Source organism: Bos grunniens, chromosome 6 (assembly GCF_055505025.1).
Source record: "Bos grunniens cultivar Pamir isolate PY7600 chromosome 6, Bosgru_T2T1.0, whole genome shotgun sequence".
Classification (NCBI taxonomy): domain Eukaryota; kingdom Metazoa; phylum Chordata; class Mammalia; order Artiodactyla; family Bovidae; genus Bos; species Bos grunniens.
Genome location: NC_141170.1, coordinates 19438718 through 19458512, shown reverse-complemented (window position 1 = coordinate 19458512; position 19795 = coordinate 19438718). Strand labels below are relative to the sequence as shown.

Below are 19795 nucleotides of genomic sequence, written 5' to 3'. Positions count from 1 at the left end.
GTGGTGCTAATACTGGCTCAAACTACTTAAACTATAAGATTTAATAACCACTGAGTAGAAAAACTAACAGGCTAAATCTTGTCAAACTATAAAGTATTAAGTTTTTAATTCTTATAGTAATTTGGAATAATGAGGAAAGCGTTTCAGGAGGGAAGCTTCCTCTTCATATCAGAATGTTCACTAGGTAAAACAGATTATTTAAAATGTTAATACTTGTCACATTTACATACACATATATTTTAAAATGTTAACACTTGTTACATTTAACGTACACATACACTTAAAAAATTGTTACTGTGGGGTCTTCACTTAAATCTGGCCCCCCAGACAGTTCATACAACACACTGCAGACAATGCGATGTCACACACGGCAGGGCTGACTTGCACTGGACTTGACTTTATGCCCAGACTCCGTGTTATAAACAGGATTGTAGAGTATGGGTGCAGGACAGTGGAATGCTTACGTCATGGACAAATCCCACAGGACAGGGTGTAGGTTTGAAATTGTTAAGATTTCCTAACAAGCAGATAAGCCTGAGTAGGACCAGGCGTCTTCTCTCTGCAGAGATGTCACTTGGGGATGGACAGTGGTGCAGTCCATCACAGGACCCAACACTCAGCTCTGGACTAGTCTATCATAAACTAGAAGTGTCCTCTAAATAAGCCAATCCATAGGCATCTGTGCTATGTCTCATTCCAGTAATACAAACAAATCCCCAAATGACAGAGAATAATGAGAAAAAAATGTCTTACAAGCATTCTTTTTCTCCTTTTCATTCCCTGAAGGATGGGACATCAAGCTTATTTTAAAATTAGGGTTCAGACAGAACCCTATTTCCTCTGTCCTGCGCTTCTTATGTAACCAGTAAAGCAAACCCAGCAACTCATGATTTGCACACATCATCCCAGGTACTATGTGGATTCCATAAGCACCCCACAGCAACTAATGTATGTTAACACATAAATAAGATGACAGCACATTCATAGCTAATATAGAAAAACCATCACTTAGGAGTCGCTGATGGAAGAGCAATGGTCAATGTGTGGGTTCAGCATTTCAGCCAGAGAGTAAAACATGAAGGCTTCATGTGATATGTCTTCATGGGAGATTCTGTTACAGAAAAGACATACAAAAACCAAACCCTAAGAGTGCTCTTAACCAACCTCCACTAACCAACTCACTGAACAGGGGCTTTGCTGCTGCTGCTAAGTCACTTCAGTCGTGTCTGACTCTGTGCGACCCCACAGATGGCAACCCACCAGGCTCCGCCGTCCCTGGGATTCTCCAGGCAAGAACACTGGAGTGGGCTGCCATTTCCTTCTCCAATGCATGAAAGTGAAGTCGCTCAGTCGTGCCCGACTCTTAGCGACCCCATGGACTGCAGCCTACCAGGCTCCTCCATCCATGGGATTTTCCAGGCAAGAGTACTGGAGTGGGGTGCCACTGCCTTCTCGAACACGGGCTTTACATCCTCTTTAAAAACCACAAAGAAGCCTACAACTCTCTTTTATTTGTTGAGATCTGTATTACCAAGATTTTTTTTGTTCCCAGACCTGTGTCAGTTCTGTTTTTGTACTGATGAATATAAGCATTAAAAAGAAGTTATTATTAAAATGAAAACCAACTAAAATGCTTTGAGACCTGATTAAAGACAACTAGCTTTAAGAAAGTCAAATTAGGTATGGTTAAGACAAATAAGATTGGGAATGGGAAATGAAAAACCCTAGTAGCATTTTGTACTTAGGCTGCTTTGCAAATTTCTTTAAAGAATCTAAAACTGGGACTTACATAAGTAATGGGTGTGATTTACATAGGAACTCCAATAGTGTTAGTTGCTCAGTTGTGTTCAATTCTTTGTGACCCCATGGACTGTAGAATGCCAGGCTTCTCTGTGCATGTAATTCTCCAGGCAAGAATACTAGAATGGGTACTCTTCCCTTCTCCAGGGGATCTTCCCAACCCAGGGACTGAACCCAGGTCTCTTGTACTGCAGGCACATTCTTTATCATTTGAGCCACCAGGGAAGCCCAGGAATTCCAATACATCCATTAAAATGTTCCTGGCCCTATAAAAGTTTGACAAATGAATATATACTTCTGCTTTATGTTAAAATGAAATCTGATAGACATCATCCATATTTATTTATATGTATCATTTGAGTCCCACCTAATGGGCTTTTTCACCTAACTGAACAAGTGCTGATCCAAACACACTGCATTACCAGGCTTGTTCTGTACTCAAATTCTGGACTGATTCAATTTAAAGTATTTTATAAAATAAATGCACTAGAACTTCCCTATGTGTTACTGCAAAGAGCTGAACACAGTAAAACAAACAAACAAACAAACAAACATTTGGCTTTCCCCTTCAGCTAATCAAAAATCTCCTTTGGGCCCAAAAGAATCAGAAGGTAGGAGACTGTGGATATTCACCAGAACCCTTCATTCTCTCAATCTCTTCATCTGTTTCTGGGCTGCTCACTGTGGATGCTTGTTCTTGGTTACTACTATTGGTATCTGTTTTAGAGGGTCTGTTCTGTATCCCTCCCAGCCGTGACTTCTTGAACTGCCACCCATCATCCGTGTCTGAGGCTTTCCGCTTGGTCACCAGCAGGGCACTACGAGCTGGACTAGCTTCAGGAAAGTCTGTGTATTCCACCATTAGGGTTAGATTGTCGACCCCACTGAGAGGGTGGGTGGTAGTACAGCTACTTCCAGAAATGCGCCTATTTTTCAAGGAGATAACACATGAATGAAGAAGTTCACAATCCGGAAAAAAGGTCCGTAAAGCTTGACAAAGCAAAATGTTCTCCTGAGGGTCTTTTTGGACATTCTTCTCTCCTAAACAAGGAAACAAACAGTTCAGCATACGGGATCTGTACTACAAAGCTCTTGTATTTATTTGTAAGTAAAGTCAAAACGACTTTAAAGAATTCTACCAGATTACCTAAATTAAGAAAAATGATAATCCCAAATTTGTATGTCACACTATCCTAACAGGAAATTAAAGTTATATTTCTTAATATCAAGATAGCATAGCTACAGTAGCACCATGTTCTTTGTTGGGTGGGATTTAAGAGTATTAATATAAGTTATTTTTAATCCTCAGGTGGCAAGTTCATCATTTAGTGCAGTCACCTCATCCATAATTCAATCAGGGAGAATTTTCCTTTGAAGCAAAGATAGTAGTGATAACGTGAACTTTTTACTTACGTGTTGCTTGCATCTGTGCTTGTTTTCTTTTTTTAATTTCTCCTTTTAATCTGTTTACATCATTTAGTAGTTTTTCTACAGCTCTCTCACTGTGTTCTACTTTTTCACATATACTCTGCAGAATAAAATAAGGGCACAGCCAAAGTTCCAAATTGTTACTACAGTCTAGGTTCACAAACAATACAAAATCCTTCATGGTATATAACATCGATTATTTCTCTTTAACATTTTATTTTGCAGTTTTCTGAAGGAATAAGTTCCCACTTATACAGTTTTATCATTCAAGTTACTTCCTAGATAATACACAAAAGATATTTAACTTGCTTTGAAACAAATTATTTTGAGATGCATAGTTACTGCAAACGTAACATTAAGAAACTAACAATAAGTATGAAAAAAAGTAAATTGACAATTACAAAATAAAACTGATGATTTTAATTCCTGTAAAACTATTTTTGAAATGCAGAATGGTCTTAATGTGTCATTTGACTCAGTGATTTCATTTTGGGAATATAGATAAGAAACATTTATATATGATGATGGTTCTCAGTATCAGATCAAAAACATCTAATTTCCAATTATAGTGTAGTAAGCAAGAGAGTTCCAGAAAAACATCTATTTCTGCTTTATTGACTATGCCAAAGCCTTTGACTGTGTGGATCACAATAAACTGGAAAATTCTGAAAGAGATGGGAATACCAGACCACCTGACCTGCCTCTTGAGAAATCTGTATGCAGGTCAGGAAGCAACAGTTAGAATTGGGCATGGAACAATAGACTGGTTCCAAATAGGAAAAGGAGTACATCAAGGCTGTATATTATCACCCTGCTTATTTAACTTATAGGCAGAGTACATCATGAGAAACGCTGGGCTGGAAGAAACACAAGCTGGAATCAAGATTTCCGAGAGAAATATCAATAACCTCAGATATGCAGATGACACCACCCTTATGGCAGAAAGTGAAGAGGAACTAAAAAGCCTCTTGATGAAGGTGAAAGAGGAGAGTGAAAAAGTTGGCTTAAAATTCAACATTCAGAAAACGAAGATCATGGCATCTGGTCCCATCACTTCATGGGAAATAGATGTGGAAACAGTGTCAGACTTTTTTTGGGGGGGGGGCTCCAAAATCACTGCAGATGGTGATGGTAGCCATGAAATTAAAAGACGCTTACTCCTTGGAAGAAAAGTTATGACCAACCTAGATAGCATATTCAAAAGCAGAGACATTGCCAACAAAGGTCCATCTAGTCAAGGCTATGGTTTTTCCAGTGGTCATGTATGGATGTGAGAGTTGGACTGTGAAGAAAGCTGAGTGCTGAAGAATTGATGCTTTTGAACTGTTGTGCTGGAGAAGACTCTTGAGAGTTCCCTGGACTGCAAGGAGATCCAACCAGTCCATTGTGAAGGAGATCAGCCCTGAGATTTCTTTGGAAGGAAGGATACTAAAGCTGAAACTCTAGTACTCTGGCCACCTCATGCAAAGAGTTGACTCATTGGAAAAGATTCTGATGCTGGGAGGGATTGGGGGCAGGAAGAGAAGGGGATGACAAAAGATGAGATGGCTGGATGGCATCACTGACTCGATGGACGTGAGTTTGAGTGAACTCCAGGAGTTGGTGATGGACAGGGAGGCCTGGCGTGCTGCGATTCATGGGGTTGCAAAGAGTTGGACATGACTGAGCGACTGAACTGAGCTGAACTGAAGCCTGTTTTAGTGCATACTTTAGGACACTTCTACCCAGCCTATTTCTCATGAACTTACACACCCTGCCCTAAAAGTTCACTAGTAACCTTTCACCAACCTGAGCCAAGCAGAAATACTGCAACAGCCAACTGGCAAGTCCTAATCTCTCAAACAGAAGAGATCTAAATGCAGAAGCTATAGGTTAGCTGCTTTCTGGTCAGCCAGTGGGTAAGTAAACAAGATCCACAGAGACTATGAAGGAAACCAGCGTGCAGACACAGGAAGTCCAGATGGCATTCGAGCTCCTGGTTCTAGTTGCTTCCTAGGCTCAGTGACCTGTCATCTCTTCCTCTCACAGACCTTTCCATTCCCTAAATTAGCCCAAGTTGGTACTTTTAATGTAAGAGTTCTAATATACCACTCTAAGAAATATACTATTAAAAGGAACTAAAATATGAGAAATGAATGATACATCAAATAAAAATCATGGTACAAATTTCTGTGTCCCGTCCCTGTGCACAGTATGCAGGTGTGTGTGTTAGGGGAGAACAAGAATGTGACCAAGTGCAAACAGTGCAGTTACAGTGGTAAGACTCCTGATGCTTCTCTATTTTCTAAAGTTCCTATACTGTAGTTCATATTTAAAAAAGCACAATATTACTAGTGTGTAACATGCATTAACCCCATTTCTCTTGGTGCGCTATACTGATGAGTATGGTGGCCACGGAGCATGCTACTCAGATCCCCATCTGCAGGAAGCAGAGCTGACCGATGGCTCCTGCTGCTATCCTTTAGTTCTGCTGCTGTGTGCACTTAGCTCATGCTCCCCCTGGGCCTCTCTTAGCCAATGAGTGAGCACAGTGAGGATATGAGAGATGCTCAGACTGCATCATCTGGCTCAAGTTTTTCTAGCCATGTAGTCCACAGCTCTTCCTACCCCCTCATCCTCCTTCCCCTGTCTCCTCTCTCAGGTGTTAGACTTAACATGGCAAGTCTCCCTGCCACTCTTGGGCTCTCCCCTTTATTCTTCAAAGGTCTAACAAACCACCTGCATGTCTCAATGCCCATGTTGATGTCTACTTCTCAAGGGACCTGAGTGGACACAGTGAGACAACTCTACTGTGGCAGACTGTTTTGTTCTCAAATATTTGCTTCTCTTTTTATCCTGTAAAAGGGTCATATATCCCTGCCTACTACCATGGCATCCTCTGGCCCGTAAAATGTGAGTGGAGGTAGGTGATATGCCAGCTCTGAGCAGAAGTTCTAAGAGCTGCTGTGAATTTCCACCAGTTTTACTGCTCTTTTCCCTTTGTCATGAGATGAACATGTCCCACATAAGGGCTGGACCCCAGAATGAAGACGACATTTAGAAAAGAAGCAGAGATGCAGCCAAGACACAGTATTTCTGTCGATCGCTGAGATGGAGGTCTTCATTAATGAAGCTAAACTAATACAAAAACTTATGTCTAGGCAACCATGAAGCTGTCCCTGAGTATATATTCAGTGATCAATGTGATATGAACTCTGTAAGAGATTTTTAACATTTTTTAATTGGAGGATAATTAATTGGTTTACAATGTTGTGTTGGTTTCTGCCATACAACAACGTGAATCGGCCGTAAGTACATGCATGTCCCTTCCCTCTTGAATCTCCCTCCCACCTCTCCACCCCCATCCTGCCCCTCTAGGTTCTCCCAGAGCACTGGGTTGAGCTCCCTGTTAGATAGCAACTTCCCACTAGCCATCTGTTTTACATATGGTAATGTGTGTATGTGAGTGCTACTTTGTCAATTCGTCCCACCCCTCTCCTTCCCCCACTGTGTCCACAAGTCTGTTCTATAAGAGACCTTTAAATGTTTAACTTACCTTTAATTCATCTTGTAAAGAAGTATACATTTCATTTATCTTCTGCACCTCCTTTAAAGATCCATCTTCTTTAAAAAATTCAGAGCTATAAAAAAATTACCATTTCTTCCAGGCAAATGTACATAACTGATTTTAATAATACAATAAAAAAACTTTGTAGTTGAGGAACAATAGAAGATTGTTTTTATTGGCTTTGCAGGGACCACAATTTTGTTAACCTATTGTATACAACAAAACCAACCAGAAAACCTAGTTCATCTATCTTCACCTCAGCAAACTTTTTAGCCTCCTAAATACTATTTCCAGGACTCAAAGGAGAAGTTAAGTGAAAGTAGATAAAGACTGAAGGAGAGGGGTAGAGGACGGATCTGTCTTGGCAATGCCATCAGTCAGTTATCTTACTAAGTTCAAGGCATCATGGATTGAAAAAAGCAACATTATAAAAGAAAAACAATTCTAAGGCATGTTTTATAAAACTCCCAACTGAGATAAATATAAAACTTTGTGTCTTAAAATCAATGAAACACGGTATTCAATTTCAATAAGGCACTGTTAAGCACTGTGGGAACACAAAGATAAATAAAATCGAGTTCATTAGTCTCATAAAATTTACATTTAGGAAGTACCCTACAGTACCAGTGTTGTGATTTCTGACATTCATTATCCCCTTACTGCTCACAAAACTTAACAGCTCCACAGTGTGAGTCTTGACTAAAGCCTCATTTTTTTTTTAATATACAATCTAATTTTTTTGCCTTTATAATCTGAACTGCTGCCTTAGAAAATTATTATTTTGAGGCTAGCTCCTTATTCTAAGAGTAAATATGTCATAATATGTAGGCTGTACACTACCACCCCCTTTCGTATTTGACAAATGGACAGATGCTGGAAGGAAATACAGAGAAGTCGTTTACTTAAGTAAACTTGAGTAATGTGGCCATTAGTCAGTTTTCCTTTTATTTTTATTCCTTGTGTAATAAAAAATTAACTTCAAAAAATGAATAGGAGTTTAGTGGGAAAGCAGTTGAGTTGGGAAAACAGTTGAGGAATCTCACCTGTGTGTGTTTACTGCTCGACTGAAACCAGCAGACGTACAGGAACCAGATGTAGTTTTATAACCCAGCTGTTCGGACATGCCCAGATTGGCCACCACTAAAGGTATCCTATGAAAAAGTCTGAAGAAATAAACATTTTTAAAATAAAGTGAAAAGCTAGCATCTAGTTATTAGTATAGACTACCTTTTCCTATAAGATTAAAACACAAACAAAAACCCCATTCCTTACTATTTACGCAAGAAAAAATTATTGATTTGAGGCAAATAGCTTTTAAAAATTGTGAGATGTGCATAGTGTAAGATTATTGTGTGAAAAAATACTTTAATGGCTATTTTAACTGATCACCACATGTGAAAATAAGGTATTACCACTGCGATTCATCCTATCTTTCATGAACGATAGAATTACTCTTCATTGGTACTCTCTGAACTTCATTTTCATACTCTATGAAAATGCTGTCTGTATTTCCTGTGGAGAGTCCTAGTAACTCATTTTGGTGGATCAACAAGAAACACCTGTTTCCTGGCAGAGGTTAAGAGAAAAACTGCTCAGGTACACAGGCTTCAGTTCTACATTATATTCCTTAGCAACTGATACCTAAAGCATGCATATTTTTTCCACCTTATGGCAAATAACAGCAAATTCTCAGTGTCAGGAATGCAAGCATCATTCCACTGTTGTTTAGTTGCTAAGTCGTGTCCAACTCTTATGAGCCCAGGGACTGCAGCCCACCAGGCTCCTCTGTCCATGGGATTCTCCAGACAAGAATACTGGTGTGGGTTGCCATACTGGACTTCTAATTTCCTTATCTGAACTTCATTTTCCCATCTATAAAGAACCAATGTTAAAACAGACCAAAAAGAATTACAGTGACAATCTAATGCCAATATACGAGAACAGTAAGCCATAAAAAGTACAATGAAAATACTAAGCACATTTTTTTCTTATCTGAAAATAGCCAGTAACTGGTCAACATTTACCCTTTCTGAGGTTTATATAAGGCATGCTCCAGTCGATGAGTAGAGCAGCTTTCTGTTATTATACTTGGTGTTAATAACAGAAAAACAAGTTCCTGGCTTGAAAGATGCTGCTGTAAGTTTCTGTGAAGCAGTCTCTCTCTAAATGTCATGATCTGGTCTGAATGACGTCGCAATTTGTACCAACCAACTACATCCTGAAAGAAATAATATATCAGGTGTATACCTTCATGGTTACAATTATTATCTGTTTTACTGTCATAAGTAATGAAACTGACAATCTTGAAAATGGCTTAATATTCAGCAAGATTTGAGGCCTAAATAATCAAAACATACATTTAATATTGCTTTAACCTTATATATAGTGTGCAAACTGACTTGCAGTTAAATTACTTCCCATTCAGTTAACAGCACTACAATTTTATTCAATATGGATTAAAGGAAAAATTCTTAACTTCCTCTAGTTCTCTTATGGCATTTTCTATCTTAAATCTTAATCTTTAGACAAAATTTAAATGAAGAAAATGTCAATGAAAACCAATTAACTTCCTGTCTGGATCTTTGGTTTGCTAAGGAAGTAAACTGAAGCCAATAGCTTTTAACTGAAATTTATACAATAGGCATGTTATCAGACTTTGTTGCAAGATTAAGATCATATGAAAGGGTTTTGTAAATTATAACATGCTAAACAAATGTGTTGTTAGTATCACTAAACCTTTTTCTTCAAACTGGAGAAAATCACATTTACTGGAAACTTAGTACTAAGAGAAAAACAACCACTTTGGAGATCTCTGACAGTTTCAACAACTAATTTTAATGTTTGCATGTTTAAATTGAGGAAAATAAAATTACTTTTCTTTATTTTAAAACTAAAACATTTTTACAAGTACATTTTTAAAAATTTATTTTTAATTGAAGGCTAATTGCTTTACAATATTGTGCTGTTTTCTGCCATACATCAACATCAATCAGCCACAGTTACACATATACCCCCTCTCTCTTGAAGCTCCCTCCCACCTCCCACCCCATCCCACCCCTCTAGGTTGTTACAGAGCCTGGGTATGAGTTTGCAGAGTCATACAGCAAATTCCCATTGGCTATCTATTTTCAGTACGGCAGTGTACGTTTCCATGTGACTGTCTCCATTCATCCTACCCTCTCTTTCCTCCCCTCACCTCCGTGTCCATTAGTCTGTTCTCCATGTCTGTGTCTCCACTGCAGCCCTGCAAATAGGTTCATCCGTACCATCTTTCTAGATTCCATATATATGCATTAACATGTGATATTTGTTTTTCTTTCTGACTTACGTCATTCTGTATCATAGGTTCTAGGTTCATCCTGACTCAAATGCATTCGTTTTTATGGCTGAATAATACTGCACTGTATATATGTATCACAGCTGCTTTATCCATTCATCTGTTGATGGACATCTAGGGTTCCTCCATGTCCTAGCTAGTTACAAGTACATTTTTAAATACCCAAATAAAATTGGAGGAAAAGCTCAAGCACTTTCAACAGGGATGGTTTTTGAAAGAAACTTCTTTTACTAAATCTACTTTTATTCTCGACTAAGAGATGGAGAAGTTTTAAGGGGAAATAAGTATTAAGAAAAAATGCTGTCTTTGGACAAAAATTCAACAAGTTTTAACTGAACACCAAGCAGGCTGGGGAGGATCCAGATTAGGTGCTGTGTGGGAAACCATACCTGCAACAGGAGAAACTAACTGTAGCCATGGCAAAGGACGGCAGTGGAGTAAGTCCCTAGTGATAAGTGGTGTGGGAAGGGGCAAGGTGGAGATGGAGAGAAGGGAGACACTATGTAAGCCACAACAGCCAGGAGAAGGAGAGAACAAGATGAAGATTCTTAGTGACTAGCTTTGCTTTCCGGAGAAGGCAATGGCACCCCACTCCAGTACTCTTGCCTGGAAAATCCCACAGACAGAGGAGCCTGGAAGGCTGCAGTCCATGGGGTTGCTGAGGATTGGACATGACTGAGCGACTTCGCTTTCACTTTTCACTTTCATGCATTAGAGAAGGAAATGGCAACCCACTCCAGTGTTCTTGCCTGGAGAATCCCAGGGATGGGGGAGTCTGGTGGGCTGCCGTCTATGGGGTCGCACAGAGTCGGACACGACTGACGTGACTTAGCAGCAGCAGCAGCAGAAGCTTTGCTTTCAGAGAAACCCCTCTGAATTTCTGGAAAGAACAAGTCTTTCCTTACCTGCTTTACAGAAAACTTTGTGAAGACAAATGCTGCTTGAAAGTTCTGTCAAAGTATTACACATTTTCAGGAGCTTAAAATAATACATATAATACAAAAAGAGAAAGGGTAAATCAGGGAATACCTTCTTGACATTTGATAATATTTTCTTCAGCGCCTGCTCATTTACTTCACCAGAAGAATTATAAAAGCTGTAAAAGACAAAATTAAAGGCATTTGAAATAAACTAAAAATATGATGATTTTATTGGCACTTTTAATTTTAGTTACTCCTAGCCCAACAACCCAACATTCATAGACTTACTTACCTGTTAGATGAAGTTCTAAAATAAATAGGAGAAAAAGTTCTCAAATGAACAGACTTAAAAGTGGTAGAAATATGTGGTCCATAAGCAATTAAAAAGGAAAAGGAATGGAGAAACTTCAAGGGATAAGTATGGGCACCACATTTTTTTTAACCTAAAACAAAACAAACTATCCATTAAATACAGGTATTTTTAAGTTCACATAGCTAGTTCACAATTTACATACTAAAACTTTTTTTTACAATAATGACACATACAAAAGAATGTGTAATGAAGCAAAACAAAAAGAAAACAATTTATTCATTGCTAATTCCAAAAGCTATACTTAAATTAAGAGAAGTGCTTTAGGAGCTGGTTGATTTTGGGGGGAGTCAGGGAGGGGATAGGTATTAGTTTAGTGATCTCTGTTCTGTAGCTGGAATGTTAAATGTAGATAGGAAATGTAGGGAGAAGTGAAAAGTATTTCTACAAGATTCTAAAGCATTGACTTCCAGCTTTCTTTCCCCTCCAGGGCTGGCAAATATTTTCCTCCTTTTTAACTTCCAAGATCAACAATATTCTTTTCGATGATGAGGTATCTGTTATGCCAAATTCCTGACAAATACTATTCACTGTAATAGGCTTTTACTGGTAACTCTAATCTGCACACTGAAAAAATTCAGCTACATGAAAGTGAAAAAATATATCCTAATAGGCAATATTCTTTTTCTTTTTAACTTACAAAATAGACAAAATAAAGTGTTCTACCTCTAAAGGGGAACAGTTCAACTCACTGAACAGACTCTTTCATCTCACCTATTCATTCCAACATGAAAAATCTAAATGCAAGAGTTTATTCCTGTGTTTTTTCTAGGATGATCCACTTCTGAGCTTCTCAAACTGGGGAACAAGGCAACATACCAGAGTGTAAAAGAAACAGCAGGAAAACCCAGTACATCTTCTGTGCAAGCACCAATTTATGTGAAGCTTTTGGGAAACGGGGCTTTTTTTAATAGAAATACATTGTGCAGTAGAATTCAAGTTAAACTGCTTTATTTTTTTTAGTGACTTTGAGTTTTAGGCTTCAATGGGCTGTTTTCCAGATTTCTGAGGTGAGAGAATCAGTATATTTCAGTAGAAAACATTAAGAAACAATGTATCAAAGCAGTGTTGAGAAACTTTTGCTGTAAAAGCCAGAAAAGTAAATATCTTAGGCTTTGTGAAATGGTCTCTGTTACATATTTGTCAGTCATTTTAACTCTTAAAAAACATGTTATTTATTGAGGGCCACATAAAAACAGGTCATGGGGCCACAGTTTGCCACCTTGCGTATTAGAATACAAAACTGAGTACTAAGGCTCATCCAGCTCGGATTCCATGAAGTATGGTATTGAAAGACGGATTTTAATACGTGCACCTGTATCATTTAAAACGAGAGAGAAACAGGACAGCATGCTGTAGGATTAGGACTTAAGAAATCTGGATTCTTCTAGTTTTGCCCTACTGCTGACCAGTTAGTTATTCCGTCCCCTGCCCCACAATTCTGTAAACCTAAAAGGCTGAGGCATGGCTGCCTTATCACTGGACCAGACGGCGTCCTCAGCTCTAAGACTCTATTAAAAGCTGGTCTAATTATGCAAAGTGGTTGCCAGGAGATACTGAATGACTTATTTTTTTTTATTCTCCCTCCTTAATCCATTCCTGCCCCAGAGTTCCTCAAGAAAGTACTCTTTATGAATCTCCACCAAGAATCCCTCATTCAAAAGGTATTTTCTCATACCCATTGTATATTAGGCAGCACAGAGGAACTGTGCCCCTTTCTAGTACAGCAGTTTAAGACCACACTAAGCCTCCTTAACACTCTGCTCCACCACAACTCTCACACAACCTCGGAAATGGTGCATACAATGTGACTCTAAGACATTCACATACCATTTACATAAACCATAAAGCTATTTCACCAGAACCACACCATATTGTTTTATGGTTATGGTTGCTTACTGTATGGAAGTTCACTGATTTGTGTACTTTTCTATGTATTATAAACCTCAATGAAAAGTTTTTAACAATATCACAGCCTATCAGGGCTAAGAGTACTACTACTATCTGTAGGTTAATAGTGTAAGTTTCTACCCTTGAAAAACAACAGGAAGCAGGTTAGATAAAGAACCTAACCAGTTAATAGACAAAAGGTAACAATAAAAAAACAGAAGTGAGGCAACAGATGATAAAATAAACCGGAATAAAAAGATAGGAAAAAAGGGCTGCTGCTGATGCACGAGAGTGTGTCACTGAGTTTACAGTATGTGATGAGGTGATGGGTGGGAGAAGGAAAAGCAATTCTCAAGGTAAACTGGTGCCTGGGAGAGGCAGTGAGGACCAACTGAACGAAGCAGATAAACACAGAGAAAGAACTATTAGACAGGGCCGAAATGAAGAGGTGAAGTATCAGGTATTTTAAAAGTCTTTATTTTCATCTGTACCACCATGTATAACTTGTAACTAAGATACTTTGTTAGTTATAAAGATTCACTTGCAGATAATAGTTTTCACAATGGATTTCTGACTTGCTCTTACTACTCACCTAAAAAGCTGATAGCATGAAATGTATTTCTGAATGTCTGGGGGGAAAAAACAAAGAATGTTTAGTTATGATTACATTAATGATCACTTGAATAACGTATATCAAGTATATCAAGTATATCAAGCATTCCATGCCAGGATTTATGTTACTGTTATCTCATTTAATCCTGACCACAAACCCATGTGATAGATGTAATTATTCCTTCCATTTTAAAGATGAGACAACAGGCAGAGAGATGGTTTACCCAAGCCACTGGTGGAGCCAGAATTTCAACCCAGAGCCTCACTCGTGACTAAAATGCTATGTTCTTTCTAACTAGGTTTAACAATGGCTACACAAAAGACAAAGTCATAGTCACTATATTCACTGATTTCTGAAACAGTTATGCTCCAATTCTCCCCAACTGATAAAAGCAGTTGTTAAAGGAATTATCTGTTTTTCCAACTGATTGTTTCATAAAGGATTTGTCAGTGTTAATTGTAGACTAGAGAAAAAATGTTCAACATCTCTTAAGAGGTGAATTTTATTCTCCTGTCTGTAGAAATACTACATCTAAAAACATCTAAATTCTGGTAGTTGCAGATGCTGTGCAAACATTAAATTCTATCATATGAGACATCATTACAGATCACATAGGAAGCAATTCATGTAAGAAGTATCAAGATGAATATGGTGTTTCCTCTATCATTCCAAACTTTCAGATCCCTCAAGATTCAGTAGGGAACAGTGAAAAGAGCGAAAAGACTCACATATGATCACACAGAAAGTCATCAAGACAATACAAGCTCTTCTAGGCACCCCGTCTTTCTGTGTTTGTCAGACAGCCTTTACAGGATCACTGTTAACACTCATTACCCATCTCTCAGACAGTTCCTGTGACAGGTCTTCTCCTCGGGGAGATCCTAGCCAAACTACCCGAAATTTCCTTAGTCACTTCAAAGACATCAGTTTGATTAGTGAGTCTTCATCTATATGAGAAAACCCAACACCAAACTGCTGTAGAAGAATCTTTCAAGTAAGTATCTGCAGGTTGTACTTTTTTCACTTATCAAACTGGCAAAGACTGAAAGATCTGATAATACCTAATGGTGATAAGGCCCAACCTTTGGGCTTCCCTGGTGGCTCAGACAGTACAGAATCTGCCTGCAGTGCAGGGGACCTCAGTTCGATCCCTGGGTCGGGAAGATCCCCTGGAGAATGGAATGGCAACCCACTCCAGTATTCTTGCCTGGGAAATCCCATGGACAGAGGAGTCTGGTGGGCTACAATCCAGGAGGTTACAAAGAGGACTGAGTGACTAACACTCCAGTTATTTAACCACTAAGTTTTTTTAGTTCTCATCTTCCAAATTTTCTGCACCATTTTACGTTTTACTCCCACCTGTTTTACCTCTTTTCTCTGGGTCTTGCTTATCCGCTCCTTCTTTGCTGGACCATCTTCCTGCCACTTACATACATGCAGGAACGATGTTTCATCCTTTTCTCCCGACAGTAATCTTAATCTGCTTCCTATGTCTCACACTGTTTTTTGCTTTAGGGTATAGCCATAACTTTAAGAAATGAGTGTGATATATTGTTCTAAAATTTGCCTTTAAAAACTCTTATCTATTCCTTAACAACTTAAAAGTAACTTATGCTGATCCCTTTCAGCATAAACTATCAAAATAGGAAGACACAGAAATAAGTGACTCACCAATTGTATAAATAACTTCAACATCATCCATCTGGGAATCAGTTATGCTGTTCTTGGCTTCACCTTTCACTTCCCCGAGGAGAAAACCTTCCTAGGAGGATAAGAATAAGCAATATATGGAAAACACCAATAGGATTACCATTCAGTCACTTAATTCACCGGTATTTCCCAAGACTTTTACAACATGTACAAGTGTGTGCTACCAACTGGGGCATACTCAAAAGACCAGGTGCACTCCAGTTTACATGGGAAAACATGGGTAGAAGAGACTGTAAATACCACGTGACTTTAGCACTCTTGGAAGCATAAAAGGCTTAAAGCCAGAAATGAGAGCACAATGTTTGAGGAAGGAGGAGCAGCACAGTTAGCCTTAAAAAGAAGACTCCCATTTGTAAGTGAAAGTCGCTCAGCTGTGTCTGACCAGCTGCATCTGACACTTTGCGACCCCATGGACTGTAGCCCACCAGGCTCCTCTGTCTGAATTCTTCAGGACAGGATACTGAAGTGGGTAGCTGTTTCCTTCTCCAGGAGATCTTCCCAACCTAGGGATCGAACCCAGATCTCCCGCATTGCAGGTGGATCCTTTACTGGCTGATCCACCAGGGAAGCTCCATTTGTAAGGAAAGCTTACAAAGAGTCTGCCTGCCAATGCCAGAGACATGGGTTCGATCCCTGGGTTGGGAAGATTCCCTGGAGAAGGAAAAAGGCAACCGGCTCAAGTATTCTTGCCTGGGAAATCCCATGGACAGAGGAGCCAGGTGGGCTACAGTCCATGGGGTCGCAAGAGTTGGACACAACTTAGCGACTAATCCACCACCCATCTATAAGGAAATCATCATAGGTAGAAGGAACAGTGCCAATAATCGACCATCCCAAATGACCATGGGCATCAATGGCACGGGCTTCTGAGAGACAGTGGTGGCTTCTGTGCTATGAAATGACACAGGATGGGCTTTTTAGTATTAAGAACTGTGCTCATAATTAATGATTTGGAAATATCAGAGTCTACTTTATAAAAGAAGAGCCTGGTTCTTTTTAAGATGTAGGGATTTTGCCACAACAGCAGTGACTTCTGTGAATTTCAGAGAATTCAATTATTTCTCTTGGTACATTTAGAGACAAAAAGTGCTTAACAATGAATTTTTAATCTTTATAGTCAGTTAAGACTACTTTTAAAAATTCATTAGAGGAACGCAAAGCAATGTTTCCACAATGTGAGTCTTCATTAGAATCAAACAGGAACAATCCAGAACTCTACCCTCTAGTGTTCTAGGCAAAGCCCTGGAAAAGAGACAGCAGAAGACAATACAACTACCCAGAAAACCACCTTTTAAAGGCTTTAGGAAAAAGATCTGAGAAGCAAAGCCCTAAAAGTATGGTACTTTGCAAATGCTAATCCTTTAAGCTACACAGGATTAGACCCATTCTGTTTATATTCACACTAACATATTTGAAGATAATTTCCACAACCACACGTATTTTAAATCATCATATATTTGCTCTATGCTAGGTGTTAAGCTACAATGTAATTTAAATTTGCATACATAGGCTAGGCTAGGCTAAGTCACTTCAGTCGTGTCCGACTCTGTGCGACCCCATAGACGGCAGCCTACCAGGCTCCCCCGTCCCTGGGATTCTCCAGGCAAGAACACTGGAGTGGGTTGCCATTTCCTTCTCCAATGCATGAAAGTGGAAAGTGAAAGTGAAGTCGCTCAGTCGTGTCCAACCCTCAGCGACCCCATGGACTGCAGCCTTCCAGGTTCCTCCATCCATGGGATTTTCCAGGCAAGAGTACTGGAATGGGGTGCCATTGCCTTCTCTGAAATTTGCATACATGAAAGCTATCAATTCCAACCTTATTAGTTAGTTAGTTAAGTCACTCAGTCATGTCTGACTCTTTGCGACCCCATGAATCGCAGCACGCCAGGCCTCCCTGTCCATCACCAACTCCTAGAGTTCACTCAAACTCACGTCCATCGAGTTGGTGATGCCATTCAGCCATCTCACCCTCTGTCGTCCCCTTCTCCTGCCCCCAATCCCTCCCAGCATCAGGGTCTTTTCCAATGAGTCAACTCTTCGCATGAGGTGGCCAAAGTATTGGAGTTTCAGCTTCAGCATCAGTCCTTCCAATGAACACCCAGGACGATCTCCTTTAGGATGGACTGGCTGGATCTCCTTAGAGTCCAAGGGACTCTCCAAGAGTCTTCTCCAACACCATAGTTCAAAACATCAATTCTTTGGCACTCAGCTTTCTTCACAGTCCAACTCTCACATCCATACATGACCACAGGAAAAACCATAGCCTTGCCTAGATGGACCTTTGTTGGCAAAGTAATATCTCTGCTTTTCAATATGTGATCTAGGTTGGTCATAACTTTCCCTCCAAGGAGTAAGCGTCTTTTAATTTCATGGCAATCACCATCTGCAGTGATTTTGGAGCCCAAAAAAATAAAGTCTGACACTGTTTCCACTGTTTCCCCATCTATCTTCCATGAAGTGATTTTTAGGATTGTGCCAAAAAACTATTTTGGAAAAGACAAGCCTTTATTACAAAACGAAATACACAAAATTTAGCGGAAATCACAAGGCTCAGAACAGTAGAATATTCTCTAAACCCTATTAGCAAGTTACTAAACACCTCCCTGGTGGCTCAGACGGCCAAGAATCTGCCTGCAATGCAGGAGGCCTAGGTTCGATTCCTGGGTCAGTAAGATCCCCTGGAGAAGGGAATAGCAACCCACTTCAGTATTCTTGCCTGGAGAATACCAAGGACAGAGGAGCCTGGCAGGCTATACAGCCCATAGGGTCGCAGAGTCGGACACCACTAACGACTCTTTGTGAACGACTAACACAAAGCACTTAGTCTCTATGACACTACTTCTCGGGCTCAAAGTTTTACAGTGGTTTTTAGTTTCATAAATATAAAAGTTTTAAAAATAGGCTCTACTAAAAAAAAAACCAAACTACTTCACTACTTAACTTTATCTAGAGGTTTTGAACCTAGGCAAAGTGTGAAATCAGCATTTAAATATTTAATATTGGAGGTTATACTTAAATGTTTATAAGCGAAAGCTGAGGCTATAGCTTAATAAATTTGACACAAATGCAAATAAGTCAGATACCCGATATACATCTTCTCCGCGTACTAAGACTGACGCCAAAATAGCCACCGGTGGATCATTCATCTTCCCTTTACAAGCCATCCATCTGAGCAAACGTGCCCAGCTGCGGCTCCGCAAGGGAAACATCGAGTTGTCTGCGAAAACCACGATCGGGAGCGAGAAGCAAGTTAACCCGCAACGTTCCGAGCCGCGGGGGGAACGCTGTGTGAACTTTCTATTCCTTCACGACCGACTTCGACAAGAAAAGGGGACTCCCAACAGACACGGGAGCGAGCGAGGCACGGAAACGCACTGGTTGCGAGAGGGCAGCTGACCCTAGTGAAGGCATCTGGCATCTCTAGGACCTCTCGGGAGCGAGAGAAGGCAGCTCCGACGGCAGAGAGCCTGGGCGTCGGCGGCGGGGAGCCCACGGGCTGGACCCGAGCAGCGGCGGCCCGGAGGTCGCCCAAGCGCAGGGGGTTGGGAGGGCCCTTCCGAGGCGACGCCGGATCCCGCCCCAGCCCTCGGCTCACCGTGTCCGAGTCGGTGTTGAGGTGCTGGAAGGCGAGCGCGCCGAGCACAAATCCTGAGAGCACCGCCGTCGTGCTCTCGCCCTCCATGCTTCCGTCGCCGCCGTGCGGCCCCAGGGGGCGGGGAGTGGGCGGGGCCGAGTGAGGAGGCGGGCCTGCGCCTGCGCACTGGCCACGGCGCGCTCCGCGGTGCCGCGGGCCGGCGGGCGACGCTCGGGCGCCCTCTGGTGGGGAGGCCGCGGCGAAGAGGTTGTAACTAGTGCTCAGGTCCGTCTTTCTGGGTGTTGGGCGACTACTCTGCCCAGGGCCAGGAATAGCGCCTCAGTAGCTAGCTAAGTGCTACTCAGGGGCCCTGGCATACAAGCGAAAGTATGGAAGATGAAAACAGCTGACAGAATAGAAGCATTGCCTAGTGGCATAATATCACAATGGAAATGCCACGTTTGGAGTTTTCACAGAGTCAGATGCTGCGCTTTACCATTTGAAACTTCTAGAATACTAACGACAATGTCAGAGAATGTCTCTAATAGACCTCTCTAGCGATGTTCCATCTCGTGGAGTGAGGGAGAGGGATGGATTTCTTTGAAT

General features: G+C 40.6%; 1 protein-coding gene across 3 annotated transcripts; it reads right to left on the bottom strand.

Moving 5' to 3' along the window:
• Positions 1-76: 76 nt before the first annotated feature.
• On the bottom strand, positions 77-19329 carry ABRAXAS1 (abraxas 1, BRCA1 A complex subunit). Of its 3 annotated transcripts, none has more exons than XM_086404993.1 (9): positions 18699-19329; positions 15577-15667; positions 13885-13921; positions 11142-11208; positions 8800-8993; positions 7819-7938; positions 6764-6848; positions 3214-3328; positions 77-2841 (listed from the first exon to the last, which is right to left on the bottom strand). In XM_086404993.1, the coding sequence occupies exons 1-9, from the start codon at positions 18822-18824 to the stop codon at positions 2405-2407; spliced, it is 1272 nt and encodes a 423-aa protein (XP_086261119.1). In that variant the 5' UTR covers positions 18825-19329; the 3' UTR covers positions 77-2404. The 3 variants fall into 3 exon arrangements, with proteins under 3 accessions (XP_086261119.1, XP_086261120.1, XP_086261121.1); XM_086404994.1 differs by having other exon boundaries at positions 19211-19329; XM_086404995.1 differs by lacking the exon at positions 8800-8993 and having other exon boundaries at positions 2102-2841; positions 18699-18944.
• Between the last annotated feature and the right edge of the window lie 466 nt (positions 19330-19795).

Coding starts and splice junctions, on each gene's coding strand:
- ABRAXAS1 (XM_086404993.1), bottom strand. CDS start 18,824: ATGTTTCCCTTGCGGAGCCGCAGCTGGGCACGTTTGCTCAGATGGATG. Junction 13,922..15,576: donor TGAAGTTATTTATACAATTG/GTGAGTCACTTA, acceptor TTTTCCCCCCAG/ACATTCAGAAATACATTTCA. Junction 3,329..6,763: donor CTTTACAAGATGAATTAAAG/GTAAGTTAAACA, acceptor TTTATTCTGCAG/AGTATATGTGAAAAAGTAGA.